This window comes from Diceros bicornis, chromosome 21 (assembly GCF_020826845.1).
Source record: "Diceros bicornis minor isolate mBicDic1 chromosome 21, mDicBic1.mat.cur, whole genome shotgun sequence".
NCBI lineage: Eukaryota > Metazoa > Chordata > Mammalia > Perissodactyla > Rhinocerotidae > Diceros > Diceros bicornis.
Window position 1 is genome coordinate 24,827,482 of NC_080760.1, and position 25,898 is coordinate 24,853,379.

At 35.2% G+C, this 25,898-nt stretch overlaps 1 protein-coding gene across 2 annotated transcripts in view; it reads right to left on the bottom strand.

The window, feature by feature from the left end:
• ANGPT1 (angiopoietin 1) overlaps positions 1–25,898 on the bottom strand; it is a 246,360-nt gene that overhangs the window by 32,040 nt on the left and 188,422 nt on the right. For both annotated transcript variants that reach the window (XM_058564788.1, XM_058564786.1), the window contains exons 5-7: positions 21,884–22,011; positions 13,590–13,691; positions 4,132–4,298 (exon numbers count right to left, since the gene is read on the bottom strand). In XM_058564788.1, coding sequence (XP_058420771.1) covers positions 4,132–4,298; positions 13,590–13,691; positions 21,884–22,011 — 397 coding nt within the window. The remainder of the gene's footprint in view (positions 1–4,131; positions 4,299–13,589; positions 13,692–21,883; positions 22,012–25,898) is intronic.

Here is a 25,898-nt window from a genome sequence, read left to right on the forward strand (position 1 = left end):
GGCTTGAGAGTGAGGGTGATGCATTTCTCTGGGAAATCAGTGTAGGGAGATTTCTAGAGAGTGCTCTTAGGATCAATCCCTGTGGCACTGTGAAGAAAGTGTTACTGAGCAGAGGGAGAAGTTTGGCTCACATGCAGTCCACAGTGAAGATCTCAGCTAAGCTCAAGTGGAATTCTGGACGTTGGATGGCCCTTCAGAATTGTCCCAAACTGGGGCAAAGTGTAATTTATATACTCCTATGTTGACCAGTCATTGGATGCAATCTGTCTGCAGGAAGAAGCAGTGACCCTGGGTGATGTGACTTTCTTCAGCCACAGACAATGCCCAGGCAGGGGACCTTGGCTACAAGGTGTTAGCCAGCAACATTGCCAGGAGGTGGGAGAAGGAGTGCTTCAGTTCTGAAGGAAAGCTGTGGATGGATGCATCACGGCATATACCATAGTAGGTGTAAGGGAAGATTTCCTGGGATAAAGGAGAAACTTCAGGATTTAAAAGACGTATCCAAAGTTGGGTTTATGTGTGTGAGGTAAGGCTATAGCATAAACAAAGGGATGGAAGGTTTAGGGAAATTGCAAGTAGTTTCTGGAACATAATCATAAAAGAGGGGGTATCTAGTTGGGCGAGGTTTGGGGAGAGTATGATAGCTGAAAAAGTAGGTAGGGCCAGGCCATGAAGGGTTTTAAGTGGCAGACTGTAACCTGTAGATATTTGAATGCTATTGAAATAGATGAAGGAGGGCAGAGACCAAGACAGATTGTCTTTTAGAAAAACCATCCCAACAATAGTGTGGAAGATATACTTGAGAGCATCAAGACTGGAGGCAAGAAGGCTGTATAATAGTCTGAGTGTTAGATGATGAGGATCTGGATAATACGACCTCTCTAGAGGAAGTATTTAATAATTTCACATTGATTGTGTGTTATTTCACATGACGTGTTTATCATGACATTCTCACATTATTGTTTTTTTCGTATTTATATTCTCCCGGGTTCTCAAGATTTTATTTTCTATCTGAGAAAATCATTTGGAATTTCCTTAGAGGATAAAAGAAAAATATGTGCATTACATGCACATTTGAAAGCTCATCTATTCATTCACAACACTTACTTTTAATCAATATGTGTCTAGAGTATGAAAAAGATGTTTTTTAAAAAAAAATTAGATTTATACATTATAGCCACAGCTATTACAAGAGTTTTCAAAATGCAATTTCTATGAAGATAGAATATTTTTAAAAAGGCTTAAAAAAACCTCTGAATTTAATTTGAAAGGAGAAAAAATACAGAAAATGTAAAAAATAATTTTAAAAAACCTAGCATGAATTCCATAGTTTTGATTTTAGTTGGAATTTGGTTGAATTTGAGCAGGTCAATGGACCAAAGCCTCAGTTTCTTCATCTTTAAAATGTATCTCATAATACCTACCTCAAAAAGTCATTGTAAGGATTAAATGATTAAAATATTAAAAATCACTTCATAAATTATGAAATACTATACAAATTTTAGCATTAACACTTTTAATAATTTATCAAAACAAGGCATCCTAATTCAGAGGGAAGAGAAATGAGTGGAAGAAGAACACACGAAGGCAAAGCTGGACACCTGGAGTTCTAACTTCAGGCTACATGTGACGACACTGGGCCTGGAGAATCAGCGCTGGGGAGGAGTGAGTGATGCTACAGGTGAAGAGGGAAGTCACGAGAGTGTAGCTTCCCTTTTCAAGTTTCCGTTTGATTTTCTTTGAGGGAGTGAATAACACCATTTTATAGTGTGATTATTTTAACTAAGCTTTCACCAGAACAGGCATTATGTTTTAACGAGTTCTAATTTCCCATTTGATGCCAGTGTGAATCCTAATACTTAATTGCATGAGAAGGTGATGATTATAGACCTATTTGCTACTCGGTCTTGGCAGGAGAGAGGGTCAGAGCTACCAACTTTATTACAGCAGCATTACAGAGTGGAAACCACACCTAACTAGGTAGGCATCAAACAACCCATATTGAAGTCTTTCTCCCTCTTTGGGCAAAATATCGCATATTTCTGGACCTCAGCTTTCTTTTCTTTAAAACCATGGGTTTGGAATTAAATTATTAAGTTTCTTCTGGATTTATAATTCTGATTCTCAGGGTTCACAATTCTCTCAAGAAAGAAAAATGGGGATCCCAGAATGTACACCTCACTCTAGCTAGGAAGACTTACTTTTTGCTCATAGATCTGCATCATATGGGTGAAGATCAAAATCAAAATGATGTGGAAGGAATGGGAAACGCTCAATGAGGGCAGTAGGGCACTCTAAGAGGAGGTAAATGCTCTGCCAATGCCAGAATAACATTCATACCATGCACCCTCAAGCCTACTTCGGATGCCCACAATCCTCCTAAGCCTGCCCAAACACTGTCCTCTTCATACCACTCCAGCCTTGCAAGGACCTGTGTGTGCATGCACACGCATGCACACACACACACACAAACACACACAAGGACTGAGAGACATTTTGGAAAGGAACCAAAGCAAATTCTTCAGGAGCCTAGAAGAGAACTAGACTGATTATTTGCTAGTCCTATTGTCAGGCTGTCTAACATCGGCCAAGTTTCATATAGTTTCAGGTTTCGGGTCAAAACATTTACATAAGAGTACCCCTGATGTTTTATAGCGGTTTTTCTTGTTATAAAATTCTCAAAATATTGACCTCCTTGGAAACACTTCTTCTTACACTCCATCGCATTTTATAAATGTCTCTTCTTTGGTTTCTTGAGTTGCCATTATGTACACTCTCACTGCCCCCGATGGGACTATCAACTCTTTAGATCTATTCCTCATCCTTTGTTGTGGTGATCTCATCACTATTTGTTAAGAAAATGATTATTATGTCTCCAAGGATCCAATCCCATACATAATCCATTAAAATAAAATGAGAGGTGTTCATGAAAAAGTTGTAGATTCAAACTCCTACAGAGCGGTGTGTCTCGAAAAGACAAACAAGCAGCAGAAACAGTTGAACTATGAGGACACGGCCACACAGGTTGGAAAAAAAACAGAAGCCTTGGTTGCTGTCATTGCATTTTGCTGGAAGCAATGTGCCAACCCTCTAATGCACACAATTGTTTTCCATGACTGATGTAGAGTAGCCACAATATCGAGAGCTTAAAATCACTGCAACTCTAATTTGCTGATTACCAAACTGAGGCACATACACAATTATTAAGTACCTGCTATGTGCCAGGTATTGCATTAATGAGCAGTGATATAAAAGTAACTGAAATATATTCCATGTTCTCAAGGAATGCCAATCAGTTGTTTAGTGACCTAGTTAATAACAAAGCTAGACTGTGAGGTCTGGGAAACTAGAGATTTCGTCACTGACTACAAAATTGTAGGTGTATAGTAGGGTTCCTGGAACATAGAAGTAACAAAATAAGTGCTTGTGAAATGAATTTACTACACTGCGTTACTTGCTTAGTCATTTTTTAATGTTTCTTTTTCTAGTGTGCAAGATGCTCATTGGAAAAAAATTAGAGATGCTAACAATTAAGTGTATAGTTTGTCTATTTTTACATCTGCAATGATGTATGGTGTATATCAATGCCATTATTTGGGTTTGTTTTTGCCTTTTACCTTATTTACCAAAAAATTCTAAATTATGCCTCACCTTACCTTTTATGTAAATCATTCAAAAACAAAATTTTACTCCTCTTTTGTCACCTTCAAGATGTGAAAAAACAGTAATTTAACAAAGGTAAATAAAGAAAGTACAAGTAGAAAATCTTTTGATAGAAGAAGGGAGTATTTATTTCAAGTCGTTGAATTTGAGTCAATTCTCTGTCATTAGTTTTATATGTATGAATTCACTGCACTTTCATAACAATAACAATAATATCGTGCTTGACTTAATTCCCTATCACCTGGAATTTGAACCAACATCAAGACAATGTCTGTAAAAATTGAAATTTAAAGTTTTTAAGGAGTCTCTATAGGGTCTTTTGTATCTCTTTGTCATAGACCTAGACAAACAACCTGATATTCATTTTGAAGGATGACTTTCATCATTTCTTTTTTTCACATTTTCCCACTAAAACTATTAAGTGGCTAGACCCAAGGTAGTCGAGCGCTACACAGAAGAAGGACTTACCTGTAGTTTTGCTTTTCATTTCCTATGTGGAATCTGTCGTACTGGGAATAGGCTCGGTTTCCTTCCCAGTCCATTAACTCGATTCTTAGTGTGTACTGCCTCTGACTGGTTATAGCAAAAATAAATTCATTCCCCAGCCAATATTCACCAGAGGGATTTCCAAAACCCTGTCAAAGTAGATAGAGATGCAGTTACTTCAGAGAGAAGCTCTTTTCCTGATCAGTATTTAACCACGTTGTAAATAGTAATAAAACATTCTTTCAAAGTAAAGATGTTTCCTTCACATTTTTACACACTCTTTTTCAATTACTGAATCAATACTTTTCTGCTGTGTTTCCCTCCATTGAGGCTTATATTTAATTCTTATTATAGTAAAACCAGATATTCAAATCTGTGTGCATGAGATGTTTTGGATTAAATGAATCTTATTAATAGGTTTAACCAGTGAACGCTTCTCAATCACAGCTTACTTTTGAAAATGTTTCTAAAGTACTAGTTAATGGAATATTTTGAACAATGAAAAATTTAAACATTTTTCAATGGATACTAACAGGGTAGTATCGGACAAGTTATTTAGCAATATTATTATTGTTTTTTTATTGTTATTATTATTTAGGAGTCAAATTATGCTCACATAATAATTTAAACAAAATACTAGACCCTTGAAAGTCTAGCTTTAACATTCTCATTTTTCAATATTAATAAGCAAACCTGTAAATCCAGGACTATAATCATTTAAATGCTTTACTGAAGTGGATTTGAATTTCGAGGCAGAAAGATGATAAGTAAGAGCTAGTGAGTGAACCTAGCCAGCTGCTCTGCACCTGATCTCAATATGCCTCCATTTTCTTTAGGGCAATCTCGGTCATGGGTGTTAAGTGTTCAAAATAGTTTCTTTGTGGGAAAAAAAAAAGTGGTCCCCCAAAGGAAGCCAACTCTTAATGTTGGTGATGTTAGTGATAGGAAAATAAAGAACCCTAAGAAAGTGCTGGTATTCTAGATTTTGGGTATTCTCAATTGCTTCAGAAAGTATTCCCTGGTAATGCTTCAAGTTCAATGTAATTCTTGATCTATATGTTTGTCTTTCTGAAGAGACTATGAGCTCCTTGAGGACAGATGCTGTGTTGTATTTGTGAATCCTCAAAGAATAGCGGAATGTTGGCATACACTGGGCACTCCATATGTTATATTGAAGTTCAAAGAGAAAGGAAGAAAGGAAGGAAGGAAGAGAGGAAGGTGAGAAGGACGCAAAACACTATAGCACAGCAATGAGATTCAGAGAAGTAACCTTGAAACATAATTCTTTGTTGTAGGTAAGCTGGTTGAGTCTCAGGAAAGTGTTTCTTACAGTGCCCAACTGAATCATAATCACTAGAGCTCTGGTTGAAAAATACAAATTCCTAGCTCCACACTGGATCAAAATATCTGAGAGCCAGCCCCATGAAGCTGCCTCTGAACAAGCTCCCCACTTGTCCTGTGCACGTTAATATTTGGAAGACACACCTCCAGTAATCACAGGATATACTCTGATGTTTCAGAAGGAAACAGATTCTGGTTAATTGAGGTATTCATTAAAAAAGGTTTCATTTTATCTATGTTAAGAAGACATATAAGGAAAGTACTAAGATAATCACAGCAATCCTTATTTTCTCAACACAGATGATAGAATTTGGAAAACTTTTGTTTCCTTTCAAATTTAATGCATATCAACTTTACAGAACTATAAATACAGTAGAAGTATTCTTAACTGCTTTCTCCTTTACCCAACTTTAACACATGAATCAGTGTTCTCCATTCTTTCTTTAAAATATATTAATGCCCAGGGTATATCAAAAACATTAAATATATGTGTGCATTCCTCTCTCTGCCAATTGAGTTACTTACCAAAGGCCAGTTGTGTTTGGTCCCAAACCCGTATGTGAAGTTCTGTTATTATAATAATAAGACTTATAATATTATGTAAGTTAAATATTAGTGGGGAAAGAGGGGTGTTTGTTTTGTTTTTTTATAAAACCTAATTTAAATATACGTTTTCTCAAAAGCAAATCACTAAAAAAACACTTGAATTATGTGTTGTTGTAACAACTCTAAAAGACTGGGAAAAACAATAAAATGATAGGGGATTTTTAACTTAAATTGCTTAGCATGTGTCTTACTTGCTCTAGTTTAAAAAAACGGAAGCTAGAAATTTGATGCAAATGCATCGTTGTGGGAAAGTTTTACGAAAGAACCACTAACCCAGAATTCCAGGCTTTGGCTCTATATTTTAAAAAATGGGTAAATAAATGTATATTTTAATATTTAATGTTAAAATGAAATGTATTAGTATATGTAGGCACATTTTTAAAGTTATTCCCCAAATTAACTTAGTTTTTGATTAACTTAACACCCTTTGTCCAGATTGCACCCCTCTGAAGGCTGAGCTACCTGTAGTTCAGAGCAAAGATATAGGACCCATTGAAGTCACTACTACAAAGACAGTACTTTCTTCTCTGTTCCTAAGATGCTCAAGTTACACTCCGCAAAAGTTCCACAGTTGGCAGGAAATAGTAGAGCAATTTAGGATGTGCTAAGAATTTTACACATTCTTATGGCAGCCGGTGCTACATATCAGGGAGAAGAGTGCAGCTTACCTTCTACAACGAATAAGCAAAAAAAGAAAGTTACAGGGGATTGAAAGTTAAATTAGCACATTCTCAGTGGCAGCAGCCACTGGGAAGAAATCAAATACTGCTGGGATTTTCCTTGCACTTCTTTTCAGTTCAGATATGTCAAAACTCTCCCTCTAACCACCTGACGATCCTCTCTTTTGTGTTGTCAGTTAGAAAGGATTCAGCAATTACATTAAATGTGAATAAGGAGGCTACGAATGATGAAGTGTTAAGTTTTAGGTCACATATTTTCATGCTGTTGAGAGAGTTGCATGGATAAAACTCTCCAGCTCCCCCAGGGATAAATGCAGTGATCGCCAGTGAGCCTCAGAAATGGACAAGCATTAGTGTCTTTTCTGCAAGATCCTCCATTCCCATCTTGGCATGCAGGCTTGTACCTCCCTCTAAGTGGAGATTAACATCTGTTTCTAAACAGTTTGTTTGTTCTCATTGAAAGCAGAGGAAGAAGCAACTAAAAAGGAAGCAACTAAATTTGCTTTTAGAAACCAAAATTCTATTTGATGCACCTTCCCAAAAAACTATCTAAATATGCTCTCTTGCAGCTACAATGAATCAAAACGGCTGTTCAATAGTGTAGGGAGGAAACCTTCTAATAGCTAAGTGCAGTGATGCAGAAAAAACTATTTCATCATAAAGATGAAAAATAAGTGAAAGAAGGGGAAATGGGGTTCCCACATTAGTAAACTGTCTATCGGATAGTTTATCAGGCTGACCACAAATCTGATGCCTTGGAACAAAGGCTTGGCTTTGATTAAATAACTTCTACTCCGTATCTCTGCTCCAATTTGAAGCCTTGTTCTGCCACATATTTGTTGTGGAACCTCCAACATTACTTCTGAGCCTCGGTTTTCTTATCCGCAAAACAGGGATTAAAAATGTCATTTCCATATACAGTGTTGAGAGAAAGAACTAATACACCTAAAGCATTTAGCTCACTGCTGATTCATTAGAAGCACTTAGAAATCTAGCTGTTGTTATTATTGTTGGAGGCTATATCACAATACATAGTAATTTTCTGTTCACTTGCCTCTCTCCCGCGAGACTATGAGCTATTTGAGGGTAAGCAGGTTCCTTTATACTCTGAGAAAGGGAACAAAAATAATCCAGGATCTTGTCTTAGCCTGAAAATTAATAAGCAGATACTGAAACAATTATGTAAAAGGCTTTCAGATGCTAGGAACCAATGTATTCTTAGGAAAAGTTGAGTGCTGGTTTATACAAATGAGTACTGTCATTTTAATGCAAGTTAACTATTAATTAATAATTATTAAATAATTAATTATTCTTAAATATTAAATAATTAAAAGAAGTTAATTATTAAATAAGAAATTAAAACCAACTGGTTGCAATTGGGGCAAACTATGACATAAACCAAAACATAAACTACTTTCTTATTCTTACTTCTGCTTGCTACTGCTGAAGAGAAGTGGTCTCCTTCAACTCTCCCTTGGTCCTATTTCTTTTAATCCCTTTCTCTCTACACCTCATAAGTTTTAGGTTCTACAAAAGAGGCAAGTTTTGATATCTTAAACCTATGCTAATAAATTGATAGTTCTGACTGTTTCTTTCAACTGGGAGTGCATATCAGAAACAGCTGTGAAGCTTTTTAAAAAATACATGACTTGGCTCTTGCATGGAGGTTCTGACTCAGTATGCCTGAGGTGGGCTTAGACATCCGTACACTCAAAAGCTTCCACAAGTGAATCTGTTGTGTAGCAAAGGTGGAGAATCATATAATTATGATGCGGAATAGCTATTCCAAGTGCAAATGAGAAAGAACATATTACCCAGATCAAATTATCTGAGTGGTACACGGGGAAAATACAAGCATAAAACCTCATCTTCATATTGAACTCCATATTAGGAGGCAAGTTTTGATTATGCATTATGGAACTTTCCTTGAAAAAAATTTCATTTTCATGCCTGAAATAAAGAGATAGCCAATGCACATCCAAAAAAAAAAAAGATAGGTTTACACATTATTGCACACATGACAGCTTACCATAGGTCTATATTTTACTCCAAATAGCCTGCAACATCCATAAAAACAAAAAATGCTTATACAAAATTCAGTGCGGATACTGAAAAATCAGCAAGTCCTTATTGAATGAATAAACAACAGTAATAAAAATAGAATTTATTCATAAATAAAATCCAAGGATGCTATGCTATATCCTTTCATGAAAACTACATTTAGTTATGTCAATCAGTCACATGAAAGATTTTGATATCATAATTCAGATAGATTGTTAACCAATTTTATTTCTCCCTTAGCTCTTTAATAAAAGGCAAAAGAGACATTGGAATTTTACCTAAACTAATGCTTACTTAAAAAAGGCCTTAAAAACCACATTTTGCTAAAAGAATGAACACAGAGGAAAGACCAATATTCATTAGTTTTTGCCAAAACCTATAGAAATGTTCAGTTTTGGTTTGTATTTTTCCAAGTTAATAAAATAATTGTCTCTGATACTTTGTTTTGTCTGATAATGCTCATAGAAAGTGTTGACTTTTTATAGCTGAAACACAATTGAAACCAGACACAGTCCATGTATCTTATGGGTTTCATCTCTTTTCATACAAATGATTAAAGAAAACAGATGAGAAGTCAGCGTTACTGAGCTGTGGCTTTCCAAAGGTGCTTTAACACACAATTCAATCGCGCATCTCCTCTAACTGCTGACACACTCAGCACAAGAAAGATGGAAAGAATGATTTATTTCAACATCTTTTATTTCTTATTTTTCTCTTTTTAACGTGAAGATGTTAAAATGCAGTTGAAAATGTGCTCTTAATTTTTTTTCCAGAAACAAAGACCTCTCAGAAGGTATGGTACCCAGACTGAAATATTTGTGTCAATAGGAAGCTCTGTTTATGGGGGCAATTGTTTTCAACACAAAGCCAGGTTGTCTCCAGGGCATTAGTCACTACCTTCTATAAAGTTGGGCCACTAGGGTACTATTTGGAACTCCTAGCTTGATTGGGCTTTATATGCAAAAGCACTGCTGATAAGTGTTATTGCTGGAGGCCCCTAAATGGTATCCTCACTGCTTGAAGGACTTCATATAGTTCCCTAAGTGCCTCATTAAAAAGGCCCACTTCAGACTTTCCTCTGGGCAAACATCTTTACAAATCCATAAACCAGATTTTGCTGAATCTCCTCCTAAAGGGAGGTTAAGGGAAAACAAAGCTCAGGTGCTCAGGTAAAAGATTTTTGAAGTCTTAAAGCCAATGTTAAAAATCAAATACATGTAAATCTTCCATGTTGAGAGAGGTTTAAAAATAATAATTATAATATATAATATATATTTGTAATTTCTTGTGTTGATAATTTTAACATATTGTTCTGGAAACCTTATGAGGCAAGAGGCAGCCCATAGATATCAACCCGTGTGAAGGGAAGTAGAGATGAAAGGCAGAAAGAAAGGAGGGGCGAGACTTTATTTCTATACTCAGTGCCTGAGAAAGAAGTGAAGCGTCTCAGTGTGTATAATAGTAGACTAGTGAAGATTGAGGAGGAAGTGGTGCATGCCAAGAAGCTCTTGTTTTCCCAAAGGATGTACACCCTAGCAGCAGTTCTTCTGATGCAGGAAGCAGAAGTGGATGTGACTGATAAGAATTGGCATAAGGAATCTACACCATTCTTTGTGGAGTCACGTTACTTTGTCTCTAGGTGAAAGAAAAGCTCTGGAGGAAACGACTGAAACACTTTCTACCACATGTTTTGGTAAAAGCTAAACAAGTTGCAACATATGATGAATTTTTTTAATTAAAACAAAAAAGTCATCAGACTCATTTTTGCCAAAATGTTTCAGAATTTTGGAGCTCATCTCATTTTCTGGCCAGGTAGAATTGATACTGAGCTGATAAATTGTTTTAGTTTGAATAAAACATGATAGTCTTTCTATTTTAAAAAAGGGAGACGCATAAACTTCACAAATGCCATGATTAGAGAACAATTCAGTCTCATTCTAATAACGAAAAAATGCTTAAAATATACATATTTGGTAAATACTTATAAGACATGAAATCAATGCTATACTTCATATGTCAGTCTCTCTTACTAGTTTGCCAAGGCAGCAGATGCATACAGCTAATAACTCACCATTTTGGAAAGTCACCATGATGACACTTTATACTCATTTTTCTATTATTATTAATAGTAATATGTTTCAGATTTGCCTGAGTCTATATTTATAGTCTGTTTCTCAGACGACTTCTTCACAACTCATTTTAGTGAAAATAATCATGAGTTAAGGAGGTTTGCAAAATAATATTTTTGGCAGAGTCAAGTAAAAATTTTGCAGTCTTTGATTTTAATCTTGGATAATAGTAATAACTATTGTTTATCAAAAATTCAGTGTGCCAAGTGCTTTACTTATATCTAATCCTCACAACATCCCCGCAAGGCAGGTGAGGTATTATTATCAATGTCCCCTTGAACAAGTGAGAGAGTTAAGGCATGATGGGTTAAATGATTTGCCAAAAGTCATTTCATTTGTAAATGGCAGAATGAAGACTCAAACTATTAATGCAGACATAATGCAAGGTCCTCTTTTAGAACTTAGATTACTCTTTTTCCCACATGTTCTTAGAACCACATAGGCAGAAAGAGATCTCAGAATCCAAACAACCTTCCAATTCTTCATGACAATCCTGAAAGATGGTGATTTAACTTCTACTGGGGTGTTTCTTCTGAAGAGGGATCCTCATCACTTAATAGGCAGTCCATTCATGTTGGAAAGAATAACTAGAGAGTTTTGTTTATACTTAGTCAAATTTTGCCTCTCTGGAATGTTTCTCCATTCATTATGGAGCTTTCTTCTTTAAAGCAGGCTTAAAATGCAGATTCTAATTCAGGAGGTCCGAGGTGGAGCTTGAGATTCTGTATTTCTAATAAGCTCCCAGACAATGCTTGTACTGCTGGTCCCTGGACCACACTTTGAGTAGCAGGCTCCAGTACCACATATTTCCATCCAGTCAATTAAAATAACAGTCAATCAGGTTTATGCCTAATTCTTTTTTTCTCCTGGTTAGAGCCCTAACTATTCACATGCTCCCGCTATGGTTTCCAGATTCCTCCCATCCTGCTTGTACCCTCTAGGATAAGTTCGTTTGTTGGAAAGCCTCCAGAATTGACAGAATATTCTTCATGCAACAAGACCATGGCAGACACCAGTGAGTTCTGCATTTTTTGCAACTAAAAACTACTATTAATGTAGACTGACTACTTCAGTGTTTGTTTTTAGTAACGAACAACACAAAATAAGCTTATAGCCAAGTAGATTTCTCCATCTTTCAAACACCACATTCTTAAGCTAATTTGTCACATTTTTTTAATCCTATACTCTCACAGTTGATGTTGCATATTTTTGATCTAGGTGAAAGATTTTACATTTATCTCTGTAGAATTCTATCTTGTTGGCTTTAGCCTACCTTTCCATCTTGAGTTGACAGTTTATTGAAGATATCAAGGTTCCAACTTTGTGTAACTCCAAACTACATTAACTTACTTTCAGAGTACTCAATTGTGTATCTGATAAAAATATTGTAGACACAGAGACACCACTAGAGACCTCCCTTTATTGATTAAAACCTTTGTTTACTGTCGTTTGACCAACTATGAACCTGTGGATAAACTGTGATGTTGACTAACCACAGTTTTTACACATTTTCTACAAGAATATCAAGACAGAACTTAGGCTAGTACAATATTCTCTTCATCTTTTTCTTTATCTTCTGAGAGGGGAATTTGTCAAAAATTTTTCAAGACAAGAATTGTCCAGAAGATTTAGATGTAAAAGATGAGAATTAGTCCATAAATGGAAATCCTTTTCTATTACTTTGCCTTGACATTTTGTCAGCCGATTTTAACAGTTAATACTGTAGGCACTGACTGTGATTATTTGATTGTGGATTATTTAAACCATCTTGGAAAAGTTGTTCTCCCAACTTGCTCAGTTTCCTTTTAAAATGGAGACAGTATTAGATAATAGGTTTGATATAAAAATTACATAAGAATTTATGTAGAGCTGGCACATATTAAGCATTGAAAAGGTTAGCTATGATGATGATGATGGTGATGATGATGATGATGATGTCTGCTGTTATTCTGGAGACCCCAATGAATCATTCCTCACAGTTCACACCCTTGTGTACTCCTCTCACATTGAATCTGGACTGGCCCTGTCATCAACTTTAACCAAAAGAACGCAGTGGAAGTGACAGTGTGCCATTTCTTGGTCTAATAAATCTTAAAAAGGCCTGGAAGCTACCATTTTTGTGCTTGAGGGATACCAACTGCCACATAAGAAGTCTGATGACCCTGGATTGCCATACTGGAGAAGCCCAACCTAGCCACATGGAGGAGCTCTCAGTCAACAGCCAGCAACAACTTGCTGGCCATGTGAGTGAGGCCATTGGTAGTACCTACCCATCCTGTTCCACAACCCACAATCCTGTACACCTCCCTTGTCCTGCCTCATGTACCCAGTTTGGGTCTAAGTTCTAGCTTCTCTCACCCTCATTCAACCAGGAACAAATCCAGACAATACATAACAGTTCACCAAATAATTTCAGTAATACATTTTTCTTTCTGATACACACATGGGAATCATTTACTCAAAATGATTTATGAGTGCTTTGTGTTTAATGAAAAGAATGTCACGTATCATTTTATTTTTAAAACAACTGAAAACACCTAAAAATACAACGGTTTCTCACGTAGTGTGGTGAAAATAACTTCATGATAAAACATCAAAAACCACATGAATTCTTCCATCTTACCATTTTATATTCTTTCCAACCTCTTTGGAAATCCAGACTTCCATCTTCACGATGTTGTATTACAGTCCAACCTCCTCCATTAAGATCCATGTTGCAAAACACCTGACAGATAAAGGGAAAATAATGTCAAGTGAAAATTATGTCTGTTTTAAAGAAATATATATCAGATATGTTTCAAAATAGAAATAGGATGGATTGGCCTATAGATAAAAAGAATAAAAATCGCTACATTGAAAAATGTTAATTAGACATCTTATTGGTCATATTTTCTTGTACTCAAGTTGTTTCTGATTAAATTCCATCAAATGTGCATAAATTATTTGTAAAAAACTAAATCAGTCAACTGAAAATTGTCTCAGTCTCAGACTATAAAAAATTAAAAAAAAATGTTTGTCTTAAATGGTAATGGCATTTGTGTTAAAAATGGTACTAAAGTTTCCAAAATTACAGACCATGTTCTTGCCAAAACATAATTTTTAAATCTTTAATTAATTGAAATGGCAATATAATAATAATAAAGATTTTGGAAAGATAATTTTTAAAAATCATACATATTTAGCTATTACATAGTTCATTGCATATTAACTCCTATACTCTTACATACTATAATAATTATTCTTGATGGTTCAGTATTACATTAGAGGCAAAGTTTGGTCCTCAGTATATGGAGAACACATTATTTGGTCGAATTTTCGTCATGAACCATAAGAAGAGAACATGACATACTGTATTCCTTTTGACTGTGAGAAGCATTTCTTTCCCACATGGAAAAGTTATCCAAATCTTTCAAAGAATTATGCTTATTTCAATTATTCTAAATACAATAGTATTTATTTAGAAATTGATTCGTTTACCCCAGAGTCCACCCAAGGAGAGAAAGATATCTGTAATGGGATTATCTTTGGAAAGCAATCACTGTAATTGATGTAGCATGAATGTGGCAGCTTGATTATTCAAGGGCCCAGCTATGAGAAACACCATTCCCCTGGCAATTGACTACAAAAGCATTTTGGAGGCTGGCGAAAGGTGTAGATATAATGCAACAGCAGCAGGCAGGCTGTGTGGGCATAGAGCTAAGTTTTGATTAAAGGAAAAACCTCAAGAATTTTCCTTGAGGCATTAAATTTGGAGCACAAATGGCTAAAGGGTATGAAAACAATGGCAAGAACTGTCATTCAAAGGACAAATTGTCCATGTACTTCCTCAGAGTGAAAGGAAGTAAGGGATACATCCCTCTCTGTGAGCATATAAAATAGGCAAACTGCTCTCCCGAGGGCTCTCCCTCTAATTTGACAACAGCCACACATCAGTATGTCTTCATCAACCCTAGGAATCCACTCACCTCCAAGATTATAAATTTGAAATTCCCCTCCCTGACTCATTAGTTCCTCACTAATCCTCTAACCTTTCTGTAGCTCTTTGTCCTCAACATAACCTTTAGCTAGTCTTTTGTTCTCCTTAATTCTAATTCTAATTCACATACTTATTTTTCACTCAACTAGAATTTTTGCGCATTGATTCTGTGTTACAACTGGGGATATTGTGATGAATAAAATATGAATTGTGTCCTCAAAACATCTAAAAGTTTCAATAGTGACTGCTCCTGTAGGATTAAGGACATGTAGGAGTCCACAATTTTCAATTCCAGTAACCTGAAGAATGATAGAGACAGTGACCTAAATAAGAAATTTAAGAAAGAGAGCTAACGTATGAGAAAAGAAATGATAATGGTTTTGGACACCTAGAGTTTGAGGTAGCATAGTCATCCAAAAGGGGGAGTTTATTGATCAGTTAGAGATGATCTACTGGAGGTAGACCAAGAATAGGAATATGGATAAGAGAATAAGAAAAAAATAGCCATTAACACTAGCATGCTTGTTAAGTGCCAGATAATTTAAACACTTTACATGTATTTTTCTAACTTATCTCACAACAACCCTATGATGTAGGTATGATTATTTTCTCCATTTTATAGATGAAAAAATGGAGGCTTAGAGTATTTCAGCAACTTACCAATGGTTATTATTAATAACAAGCACTGGATCCACGATATAAACCCTGTGTCTAACTAATTAAAAACTATATTGGAGTAATCTGCTTGAAAGCAGTAGTTGATAGCATTGAGATGGATTATTTAAAGAAATAAAGAAAAAAGTGGAAAGAGATGTGTGTTGCGGGGGAGGGAGGAGGGTTCAAGGCTGGGCTTTGGTGAACAACTGACGGAGATAAAATACATCAGTAACCTTTAGGTAGGAAGGTACTTCATTTTATTTACTGCTGTCCCCAGTGCCTAGAGCAGTGCCTAGCCTAGTACATTTAGCAGGTACTAAATGAATATTTGTTGAATAGAGATGCGATAAGGAAAGATAAAATAGAAAAACTTGATTAATGAAATTCAATGAAAGCTGGGGATGGATTTTGAGTTGAGGAAGTGATCAACTTAATCAAATATTCCAGAACAGTCAAGATAAATAAAGATTAAGAAAACACACACTTAAATTTAAAATGAAGGAGCCATTAGTGACCTTGAGCAGAGAGACTGCAGAATTCCTATGAGAATAAATCCAGATGGCATAGTTTAAAGAGGGCATAGGTGGTGATTCAAGACAAGTGGCCGAGGTGGAACTCTACTGGTGAAACTTAAATAAGAGTAAGTGAAAATGTCAAGAAAACATTTTGCTAGAGGAAACAAATGTCATTTGTTTCTTAATTAAATTTTACCCTGCTTTGACTGGTTAATCCAGAATTTTCTTCCAGATTTTTATTTCCTAATGGACATTGACTGCCTGAAAGTTTGCCAAACTGTGTTTGCAAAGCTATAAAGTCCACTTACATACTCAGGGAAAGGAATAACTATATTTATAAACACAGAGTATGTAGAGAAAACTATTCTTCATAGTTTTTTTTTTATTACTGTTACCTAGGTTATTAAAATTCTATGCACTTAAACTTTTAAAATCACTCACAAATTTTAGAAAAAGGCAATTTTCCTTTTGAACAAAGGTTTCCAGTGACTTGAAAACGTTAAGATGTGCTGAGAGCACTTCTTAGATAAAGACCCAGAGAAAGTCATAACTACATGGGGAGATAGAAGTTACCCAGGCAGATTACTGCATTGGAAGCTGAGATGCAGAGAAGTTAAGAAGTTGGATGTATGCTCCACAATTCTTATTAGGACTCAATAATAACAGCAATGATAACAGCTGTCATTTGTGGAATACGGGCACAGTAGAGCTGAATGGCACACTGGTTAGGGGCATGGACTTGGGTGCTAAATTACCTGTGTTCAAATCCCACCTCTGTTCTCATATCTTTTGTAAGGATTAAAGGAGTCAATGCATATAGAGTTTCTATAAGAGTATTTGGCACATAATAGGCTTTGTCATTACTCTTATCTGTTAGATGTATTTTACATATGAGATAACATGTATTTATATTATGTATTATATACTCTGTATATATCTCATATATTATAATATAGCTTACTATTATATATAACATTGCATATACTTTATTATCAATAATATGGAAGGTACAAAACCAAACTATATAAAAGTTCAATAAATTGTCCTTATGATTACAATTACCAGCTTCTTGTTAATAATACTGGCATCACTAATCTTTGAGCATGCTACTTTTTATTATATATACACACTTAAGTTGGGTTCATGCTAGCAAAAAATTACCCTGTTATTTCTAGTCAGAAGAAAAATACAAAGCCTATGCTTAACTGATGAAGGAATTTCAAGAAAATAGGTGGTTGCTTTCAAAAGATTTGAGACATAAAAGGACTTGAAAAGTTCATTCGCCAGTATTGTGTGGTCTGTGCTAGCCGGTGGTGTCCTTCCTGTAGACAAAGGCCCTGCTACATTTACTATGCCTGTTGTATTTATTGATCATATGACTTGGGCTTAACTCTATCCAAGAAAAGATTGAACTGGCTCCTATCCCAGGCAAGGTCAAAGCTTTCAAGCATTAAATACCTTTTAACATAATACAGAGATTTAAACCCAAACAGAAGAGGGAAATTTGATTCACATAGTTCTTATGCTTTTATGCTCCATACAAGTTGGAATGATTAAGCTTGTGGATGTTAATTATTTTTCCATAACCTTAAATAAAAAAGGCTCAACACATTTGTTATAGTCCTTTTCCAAGAATTAGGGGAATTACGAATTCAGAAAAAAAATTTTAAATATTTTACAATAAGCAGAGTTATGATTTAATGGTTCGTTTTTTTAAATGAAACTAAGCTGGCTATGGGGCATTTGGTTTTAGAAACTTATGAAATAAAAGGAAAATCTTATTTCCTACTGCTATGCATTGAAGGGAATTCAGAGAGGAAAATAACCACAAGCCCTTAATGATATAAAAGTAAAAAATAAATATATAAATGATCTAATTCTCATTTTCTATTTGCTTGAAAAATTTAACAGTCCTAAAACTGCCTTTGGCTTCCACATCACATTTGAAAAGATAACACTGTTCTAACTTTTGCAGATATTCTTTCTTGGCACGGAACAATGTCAGTCAAAACAATCACTATAACAATTCTGTATACTTGCAACTATCTCTGCCTAAAAGATGAATAATTCCTGTTAATAATTTTTGACAATTGTCAAAATAGCCCAATTTTATTGATTGATCCATATCCCATATATTTGAACTTTCTGTTTTGTTTTGTTTTTATATAGGCTTGCTTTGAGTTTCTTACCCTTGCTTGAATTTCTGCAAGTATTCCAATGAGCAAAGCTTTTGCTCACCTAATCAGATGTAGCACCAAACTTTATACTACAAAGCGCAATCTACCTGAGCGGGTGAAGGTCCTAAAAATGCATTGTGCAAGCACTTCTTATAGGACTGAGAGGATATCAATGATTTATATCAAAATAGGAGAAGAAAATGAGATTACAGGGTAGAAGAAAGTGGGGTCGTTTATAATCTGAACATAAATCAATTTTACATAATTTTCTGATAATAAACTCTTACCTGTGTCACTCACATAGGTTCATATCAAAAATCATGAATAGTGCAGCTTCAGCCATCACTAATATTAATAATTATCTTACTCAGCCCCCTGCTAAGATGGTACAGTCTGGAGCTGATTCCTTTTTACAATGCCTGTGTTCAATATTTACATGATTTGGGCAAGTTATTTTTCTAAAATAGGGATAATGGGAGCACCTATCTCATAGAGTATTGAAAACAAGTGAGTACATATATGTAAAGTGCTTAGAATAGGTCCTGGCAAATTGTAAATGCTCAATACATTTGAACTATTCTATTAATCAGCTTCTAAATTACACTGGGGAAATTCATATGACATTTTTCTTACTAATGCCATGCTATGTGACTATAATAAGGGATTTTTTAAAAATTTGCTACCTATAAAAAAGTGTAAGCATATCAGTCTAACGTATCCATAATAGAACAATATTACCACTTGTGCGATGATCCATGATCATAAAGGGAAAAGAATAAAACAAGGGAATAAACACCTAAGTCAATAAAAAGGCCAAAGTCTTTCTTCTTTTTGCTCAGTAATCTCCTCTCTTACCACACTCTACTACCATCTCTAATAAAGCTAAATCTAATGATAGTCCTGACCAGATGATGTGGAAATTCTCCTTTCTCCCTCCGAAAAGCCATGAGACCATTTCTATAGTGATAAAATTTGCCTCTTCCAGGCTTGTACTGCTATTACTGCCAACCTACTTGGGCTACTATTTTTTCCTAGGCCCAAATTTTAGAAGTTTAACCCAGCAGGTATTTGACATTTGTGGATTTGATATTTTAAATTTCATTTATTCAAAGACAACCCTGAAGCTCTGCAATATGCAAGATCCATTATTTCACACACGTATAAGTTTAAATCATGCTATCCTGATGAAACCAACGCAGGAATCAACCACTGAACTAGCGAATTGGATCCCCCAACCCACTCTTTTATATAAATATGAAAAGCAAATTTATTCAAGATTATGAGTCAAGATAGGATAGTTTTCTTCCACCCTAACGGGAACAGTGGTTCTGCAAATAGCCTGTGCATCATTTGCATCTCGAAGTGTTTTGAACTGGAATAGTTCAAAAACTATTGAACCGTGGTTATACATGAATTACAGTTCATGGAATAATCAAAACTTTATTTGAACTGCTCCCCTGCCCCAGGGCCACGTGGCATAACTGGTGATGGAGAGAAAAGGATTCTAGAAGTGTGAATGCTAATGTAAAACTTTAAAAATTATTTTATTGTTATATTCGTATATATCATACAACCATTAGGAGTCTAAAGGGAGAGTCATTTAATATTTTTAGTTAACTTTTATCTTTATAGTCAAGTTTCATTATAGTGGAACTGACAATAATCTAGGGGTTCTTTCAGGTCTTGGGCAGCACTGTAGATAAATTACAGAGAGTTTTTATGTTAGCTCCACTCCTCTCCCCCAGGACGGTTTCTGACACACTTTACATATTATGTGTAGGTATGTGAGCGTGTGTATACATGCCTGTGTGTGTATGAAGTGAATTTAAGCTTAAGTATGATTTTAAGATAGCAGCAAGTAGCGTAGGAAGGCTTCATATCATATAATCCAAAGGATCCAAAAGGCTCTTCCTTATAATAGGTTCCCTCTTCTCTCCATTGCTAGACTTGCCATTGTACCTTCACAGTTTTTTTTTTTAAGCTGTGGAGCACTTGATTCAGTGAAAGCTTGAACAGAAGCTCGAAATGAAAAACAGGTGAAATCAACTTCTCTTGTAGGTGGCCCAGGTAGCAATGTATGGAACTGTGCTTCCTGCCTTTTTACCCACTGCGCTTTCTCCCCGCTACCTCCGTTATGGAACAGCATGGAAGGCCTCTTTTTAGAAGAAAATTCTGTTCCAGCAACTGGAAAAAAACATTGAGCTAACTTAAACTAGTAATCCTTATTGAAATCAGTAGAGAAACAACGCTGGTAGAGTCCAGACTCTCCCTCTTGACAATTATGTGACTTCTGGCAAACTGGTCTCCAAGATTCATTTCCCTCACCGTCAAAGGAGACTAACGATCAAGAAGACTAAGTCAGTCAGGTTTACTTACTATATAGTACATAGAAGTGTTGATGCTATCATCGGCAGGTCATTTATTCATTCATTTGAGCATATATTTACCGAGGACCTACTATGTGCCACAAACCATGCTGGTCCCAGGAAATCAAAGATAAAAAGGCACAATCCTTGCCTTATAGAAGTCTGGTAGTAAGAAAGTCATGCAAAGTTGCTGGAGGGAATTAGAGAAGGCTTTCCAAGAGCATTTGCACAGTACCCAGAGGAAATGGGGACATGGGACTAGTCATTTAGGTGGGTAAAGAGAGGAGGAAAATCGTTTCATCCTTTGACGATAGAGCACTGCAAGGGCAGGTGGTCCTCTTGGGGCCTTGGGCATCTAGCTAAAGCTTTTACATATTGAAAAGCAGCGCTCTCCTCAAGGCTCTCCATACACTCTGTTTTAAACAGACTGTTTCTATCACTACACTTCTAACAGCATGTTATAATTATCTGCATAAATAGTCTGTCTTCATCACTACAGTGGGAACTGTTTATTCTATATTGTGTCCCTAGCCAGTGAATGACAAATGAATGACATACACTTAATATGTATTGAATGAAGGAATGGATGGATGATTTAATGAATAAATAGGGAGAAAGAGTATATAAAAGAGATGTGACAGCAGGAAGATACTGTTTGCTTACTTCAAAGTTTACTTTGGATCCTGTTCAACAGACTGATAAATTCTATCCTCCAACCCACTCTTTTAGGTAAATATGAAAAGCACATCCTTTCAAGATTGTGAGTTAAGATAGGTTTCTCCCACCCTAATAGGAGCAGTGATTCTGCAAATAGCTATATGTCCCTGGCTTTCTCTCCACAGTATTTGGACTGTAGATGATGTGTGCCATCTGGGTCCTTGGGACTTTGGAAGATGGCTCCGAACTCTTCCCCATGCACTTGAAGTACATGTGACCTCAACACGTAATCTGTACAAGGCAAGCATTTATGAGCAATGGAACATCCCAGGAATGAGCAGAGAATAAATAGAAAACTTTGTGTGAAAGAGGGATGGGAGGTGGGGGGTGGGGGCGGTCTGTACAATAGGGTTTTCATCTTTTATGGACCTGGGAAACAGAGTATCTTTGGGAGAAAAGAGCTCAGGCATATATATTTTCGGTTTAACAAGCTCACAAATCAATCTGATTATTCAGCAATGCAACTAGGATCTGCTTTACATCTCGTAAACAAACACTTCTGGTTTTACCTTTTTGGGTTCTGGCATATTATTAATATAAATAGTGTAGATTCCACTTTTATTAAAACCAGCTTGATATACATCTGCACAGTCTCTAAATGGTTTCTCTTCCTCTTTTTTTCCTCCCTTTAGTAAAACTGCAAAAAAAAAAAAAAAGATTGCAATATGTGAATGAGAATATCAGCACCATTAGTAACCAAATGGACTCCAAGTATAGCTAAGCAAGTCTTCATTTCCTCCAAACAAATGTCAATATTGCATTTGGTGAAAAAGTAATCATAAAGACAATACTAGATTTGAGGTGACTCACAAGATTACAAAACTAAAGGAAAAATCTGTAGAGCAATTTCTAATTGAATACTTTTTATATTTTGCTTAATTTCTTAAATCTTATTTTTCTCTAGAACTTTTCCAGAACATTAACTCAAAGGACAAATGACCTGATCATGTAATACCTCCAATTGGTAACAATTACATTAATGTTCATGAAAAATTTCTAAAATGTTCTTACCTACATTGCATGGGAAAGTTTTAAAAAAAATGGTAAATCATTTTTGGAGGAAGAAGAGATGAAGATCACAAATTCAAATATAAAAATACAGTATGGAGGTTTAAAATGTTAATAGCAGGTAGTATTGTTTTTCTGTGGCTTTACACTGAAGAGCTCCTAGAAAATTTTATTTAAAAAAAATTTCTCAAAATAATTAGATTTAGAAAGTAGAAAAGAGCCTCTGACCCAATTTAACTACCCAGAAAGGAAAGGGAGGTGAACTTTGTTTTTTATTTAATGCCCTGAAGTTAAACTATCAGGCAGATGATACACAAATAAAAGAAGAAAAATGAATAAGATTTGAAATTGAGCTTTATACGGGAAGAGCTCAGTACAGGCTAGAAGTCAAGCGGAAAAGGAAATTTAATTAGAGAGAGTCTCTACTGGGAACTTTACTTATTGACTGAGCTTCATCCACTATTCAGTTCTTATTAATAAGATCAAAATACAAAAATGACTCATATTTAGTAGTCCTTAGCTAAGGATATAAGTAATATATTTATATAATATTTATGACAGTTTTTCTAATAAATGTATATTATTTTAGTAATTGGTTTCATTAACCATTTTCTAGAAGTTTTTTAAAATTAAGAATATTATATCATCTTGCCCTGAAAGTCTCGTGTTATTTAATAAATATCTGCTTTCAGTCACTGAGTCACAATAGTCTTTTATAATAAGAATACCAAAGGTCAACTAGGAATCAATGCTTTTAAATTGATTTTTAATGCTCTAATAATCTAAAATACTAGTCTGAAATAAACTTAAAATGCATGATGTTACTAATTTATAGGTAATTAAAAACAGTCTGATCTTGGTGGAAAGAATGACTATCTCAATATAAATATTTCAAATTCAAAAGTACTTAATTATATTTCAAGAAAATGAAATATCCATGTCAGATATGTTGTCATAACAAAAACATAGAATTATAACATTTAATAGTATCATAGTATTCTATATAGCTTATGTCTACACTAATGGTTTTTGTCTACTTATATTAATAATTACATCTAAACACCACCATCACAATTGCAATATCAACACAGAATAAGTAATCAGAGGGTTATGGGTTCATACGATAGTGGAGAAGCATTGCACAGAATGTGTGCAAATAACAATTTAAAAATGAATATATAAATGCATACTCAAAAGTCATCTTTCAAGGCATTGAGCAGTCAATGGATTATATAAAGTTATTGTTTTCCAAAACATCAATGCTGTTCACTTGTGCTTACTTATTTTAAGCTAATGGACTGCTATTTTTCTAAAACAAAACCTTCCTAAGGTCTAAATGCTTGATCTTCTGTTGCAAAGTTGAAAATAACCAAATTAGATGAAAAAAATGGGATGTAAAGAAATGCCAACTAAAATTTATGATCCCTTGAGAGGATGAACAACACAGGAAGATGCGGTCAACAGGAATTCAACGGTAAACCCATTTTCCTTTTTTGTGTGAGAGATGGAGAAAATCATTTATCTAAGGAGAAAATGCTTCTCTTGTTGCATATACCACTTCCTGCCCTCCCTTATTTAGTTATGTAAGAAGAACACATTCCCTTCCCACTTCTCTGCCACCTCCCCTCCCCCTTTCTTTTCTCTTTGGGCAGATGTGGGTGAAGATGCTGTTGTGTGGGAAGAGGGAAGCTATTTCACTCACATTTGCAATAACTGAGAAAAAAGAAAAAGTTAGGTATCATCTTATTTTCCTTGAAACTAATTGTATAAAAATGGTGTCCAAACTATGAATGTAAGTCTTATAACTGGAAAAACGATTTGAGGATTCTACCATAAAAGGTACAACTAGCACTATGGTTATAACCGTGGATATGTTGTTGTTGTTATGGCAACATATCTGATGTAGACAGTTCATTGTCTTGAAATATAGTTTAGTATTTTTGAAAAATTGAAACACATTCTTTCCAGAAAAAATAGCCATTTTTTCCAGAAAGATTACACTGCTTGTTTTTAATTACTTGTTAATTAGTAAACATTATGCTTGAAAGTTTGATCCAGGCTACATTTTAGAATATTACAGCATTTAAAATCAACTTTACAGCTTCATTCACAGCTTACCTTTGATATTCGTATTATATACTATGGTTTGAAGAAGGCCCCTTCTATAAGGGTAGATTGACCTTCAGAGTTTTTCTTTCTTTTTGCAATCTATAAAGTGGGCAGTTAGACATATCTCTGGGGTAAGTATGTGAATTACGTAACACAGAGCAGAGCGACTGAACCACAGTAAGTACTCAAGAAATGATAGTTATTATTGTTGTTATGGTAATAATAATGTTATTATTAATGGTAACATTAAATTATTATTCTTTCTTCTGGAAAGGACACTAGCAGGCTGTGGAAGGCTAGCCAGTCCAGTCAATGGAGTAGTGGATGCTGCTCCAATCCAAATACTGCAGCTGACTAAATGCAGGGAAGTTACAATTAACTGGTTACATTTAGGATTATATTGAACTGGCCTCTCCTTGTCAAAGTTGGCTAATCAGATAATGAATCATTGATTCATTTATTCATCAGGTCATACCATGTTGTTTAAGTCTTAAAAAACACAGGTAATCTAATCTTGCTGTATATTGTAAGATTTTATCTGAATAGCTACGATTTACAGACTATTTCAGATGAAATGATACATGATGTATATACAATATATTGATTGAGGAGGTCTTAATCTCATAACTTTAATTTGCATGACTAATTATTTTCTTTGTTAAGTACTGGAGAGTTATGAATTTCAGTGTTATGATTAGACATTGTAACACTGGACACCTAGTAAACATTTTAAAACATAGAAAGACAATAACTAACATGAATTTATTGAACGTTACAAGGGTCAGAACTAAAGATACATTTTTGTAGGAGCTCTTGAGATTGAATAAGATGAAAGATAATGCCTGCAAGAATGTATGTAAATGACAAGAGACAGACATGAACAGCGTGATGGAAGAGGATAAAAGAAGCATCAACTGGACAGAGCTGGGTGGAGCGATCTGGAGACCTGATAGAAGTGTTTAACTGTCAAAGTGGTTTAAACTTTTTTTATAATAATAGACTGATTTAAAAGCATGAATTAAAAAATTGATCTTTACTTCTAAAAGTTCCTTCTTTGACCACCTACTCTTATCTTTTCCTCTCCCATTCTTCAATTCTTAATGAGTTTGTCTTTCCTCTAATTCAGAGTCTAGATCCCCACCATTACAATCAGCCCCTTCCTAGCCTCCCTTTTCTTTCGTTCTAGCTTCCATCTCAGAGTCAGGCATTAAAGAACGGTTTAGGTAGAATTCATAGTGCTCTCCATCTACTGTCCTTTCATCCCCTAACCCCTTGCATGGGTAAGTTCTGACCCAAGGAAGGACGTTTATTCACTTTCTCACCCCTACTTCTAGACTGCAAATACTAAAGTGAGGCGATTTAAGGCCATCCAAATGCATGTTTCGTAAACCCAGCTGTGTTCTCCAT